General features: G+C 44.8%; 1 protein-coding gene across 7 annotated transcripts in view; it reads left to right on the forward strand.

Annotated features, from left to right (window-relative positions):
- The window catches only part of LOC143291744 (cubilin-like), a 63427-nt gene that overhangs the window by 28520 nt on the left and 32407 nt on the right, over positions 1–2500 (forward strand). For all 7 annotated transcript variants that reach the window (XM_076601816.1, XM_076601814.1, XM_076601812.1 and 4 more), the window contains 2 exons: positions 509–599; positions 1605–1744. In XM_076601816.1, coding sequence (XP_076457931.1) covers positions 509–599; positions 1605–1744 — 231 coding nt within the window. The remainder of the gene's footprint in view (positions 1–508; positions 600–1604; positions 1745–2500) is intronic.

A 2500-nucleotide genomic window follows, 5' to 3' on the forward strand; every position in this document is an offset into this window, starting at 1 on the left:
GGCCTGAATGAGAAGCAACTATGATAACGTAATGATTAAAATTACAAGTCGCCCTGGGTACTCTATCAGGTGCACGTGTGGCGTGAGACAGGGTGATGTTCGTGATCCTATCTTATTTTCACTTAAAGAAAACAAACAATAAAAATTTTTTTTTTAAACCGAACTTTTTGTTGAAATTATAAAAACAGAAAACACAACACTCTGCTTATGCTCGACTCTTTGAGTTCTTTTACTTCGTTACTAGCCGGTAACGTGCTGTTGTCATCTGAAACAATGGCAGGATTATAGACACAGTTAAACAGTTTCCGATGGCAAGCAACCTCTCTTGATTTGAATGTGAATCAACAAAACAACCAATTCCATTATTTTTTTTAGACAGAATGTTTGCTTACCAGCAAGAGAAAAAGTTAAGTTTTAAGATTCAATCAATAAATCTTTTCTTAATCCTCATCATTTATTTCATTTTATTTTCTTCTTCTTCTTCTTCTTTTTCTTCTTCTTCCTTCAGATAAAGGGTGTGGCCCTGAACCCACGCGGATTAATGTGACGTCTGCGGGTGGAACCCTGTACTCACCTGGATACCCAGAAAAGTACCCGAAGTAAGAGCTCTCACAAAAAGTCTGGGTGTCTGTTCGTTGTCTTTGTCTGTCTTGTAGTCTGTGACAGTTTCTGTCTGTCTGTCTGTCTGTCTGTCTGTCCTGTCTCTCTCTCCAGGATTTCATGTGTAGGCATTTGTGCGTATTTACTCGTGTGTGTGTGTGTGTGTGTGTGTGTGTGTGTGTGTGTGTGTGTGTGTGTGTGTGCGTGCGTGTGTGTGTGTGTGCGTGCGTGCGTGCGTGTGTTTTTGTGTGTGCGTGTGTGTGTGCGTGTGTGTGTGTGTGTGTGCGCGTGTACTCTCACACCCGCGCGTGCATGTGTATATGCGTGTATATGTGCTTGTACACACGTGTGTGTGTGTGCGTGCGTGCGTGCGTGCGTGTGTGTGTGTGTGTGTATGTGTTTGTACGCAGGTGTGAGTGTGTATGTATATGTGTGTGTGCACGCGCGCGCCTGTGAATGTATGTACGTGTGTGTACGTGCGTACGTGCGTGTATATGCGTACGTGCTTGAGGGCGCATGCCTTCGTGTCCTTGTATGTATTTGTATTTCTTTTTATCACAACAGATTTCTCTGTGTAAAATTCGGGCTGCTCTCCCCAGGGAGAGCGCGTTGCTACACTACAGCGCCTATCGAAGTGGTTTTTTTTCTACAGAATTTTGCCAGGAACAACCCCTTTGTTGCCGTGGGCTCTTTTACGTGCGCTAAGTGCATGCTGCACACGGGACCTCGGTTTATCGTCTCAAACGAATGACTAACGTCCAGACCACCACTCAAGGTCTAGTGGAGGGGGGAGAAAATATCGGCGGCTGAGCCGTGATTCGAACCAGCGCGCTCAGATTCTCTCGCTTCCCAGGTGGGCGCGTTACCTCTAGGCCATCACTCCACTTATATAGACACATAGAAGAAGAACCAGCGCGCTCAGATTCTCTCGCTTCCTAGACGTTACCTCTAGGCCATCACTCCACTACAGTATTGTAATGTACTGCAGTTTTTTCCACGTCCAGTGCATTGTCCTGCCAATGGCTTCTCACCTCAAACGAGCGAGGAAAGGTCCTGCAGTTGCGTCCCTTGGACCTGAAGGTCGGCCTGGACACAGCGGCCCGAAGTGGCTCATGCACTGGTGACGTCCTCACCGCCTATGACGGTATGCGGGCATGTGACGTATTGGTTGGTGTGGTTGGGGAGTGTGTGTGATAGTGACGTCATCGTGCCTGTTTGTATACACTGTGTAAGGATAGAAAATCCACGAATGTGTGTTTGAATCTGAGTAAGTTTAGTTACGTTAGTTAGTTGGTTGGTTGGTTATTAGTTGGTTGGTTGGTTGGTTGGTTGGTTGGTTATTAGTTAGTTGGTTGGTTGGTAGGTTGGTTGGTTGGTTAGTTTGTTAGTCAGTTAGTAAGTTGGTTAGTTGGTTGGTTGGTTGATTGGTTATTAGTTAGTTGGTTGGGTGGTTATTAGTTGGTTGGGTGGTTATTAGTTACTTGGTTGGGTGGTTATTAGTTGGTTGGGTGGTTATTAGTTGGTTGGGTGGTTATTAGTTAGTTGGTTGGGTGGTTATTAGTTAGTTGGTTGGGTGGTTATTAGTTAGTTGGTTGGGTGGTTATTAGTTGGTTGGGTGGTTATTAGTTAGTTGGTTGGGTGGTTATTAGTTAGTTGGTTGGGTGGTTATTAGTTAGTTGGTTGGGTGGTTATTAGTTAGTTGGGTGGTTATTAGTTAGTTGGTTGGGTGGTTATTAGTTGGTTGGGTGGTTATTAGTTAGTTGGTTGGGTGGTTATTAGTTGGTTGGGTGGTTATTAGTTAGTTGGTTGGGTGGTTATTAGTTGGTTGGGTGGTTATTAGTTGGTTGGGTGGTTATTAGTTAGTTGGTTGGGTGGTTATTAGTTAGTTGGTTGGGTGGTT

This window comes from Babylonia areolata, chromosome 17, assembly GCF_041734735.1.
Source record: "Babylonia areolata isolate BAREFJ2019XMU chromosome 17, ASM4173473v1, whole genome shotgun sequence".
NCBI classification, from domain to species: domain Eukaryota; kingdom Metazoa; phylum Mollusca; class Gastropoda; order Neogastropoda; family Buccinidae; genus Babylonia; species Babylonia areolata.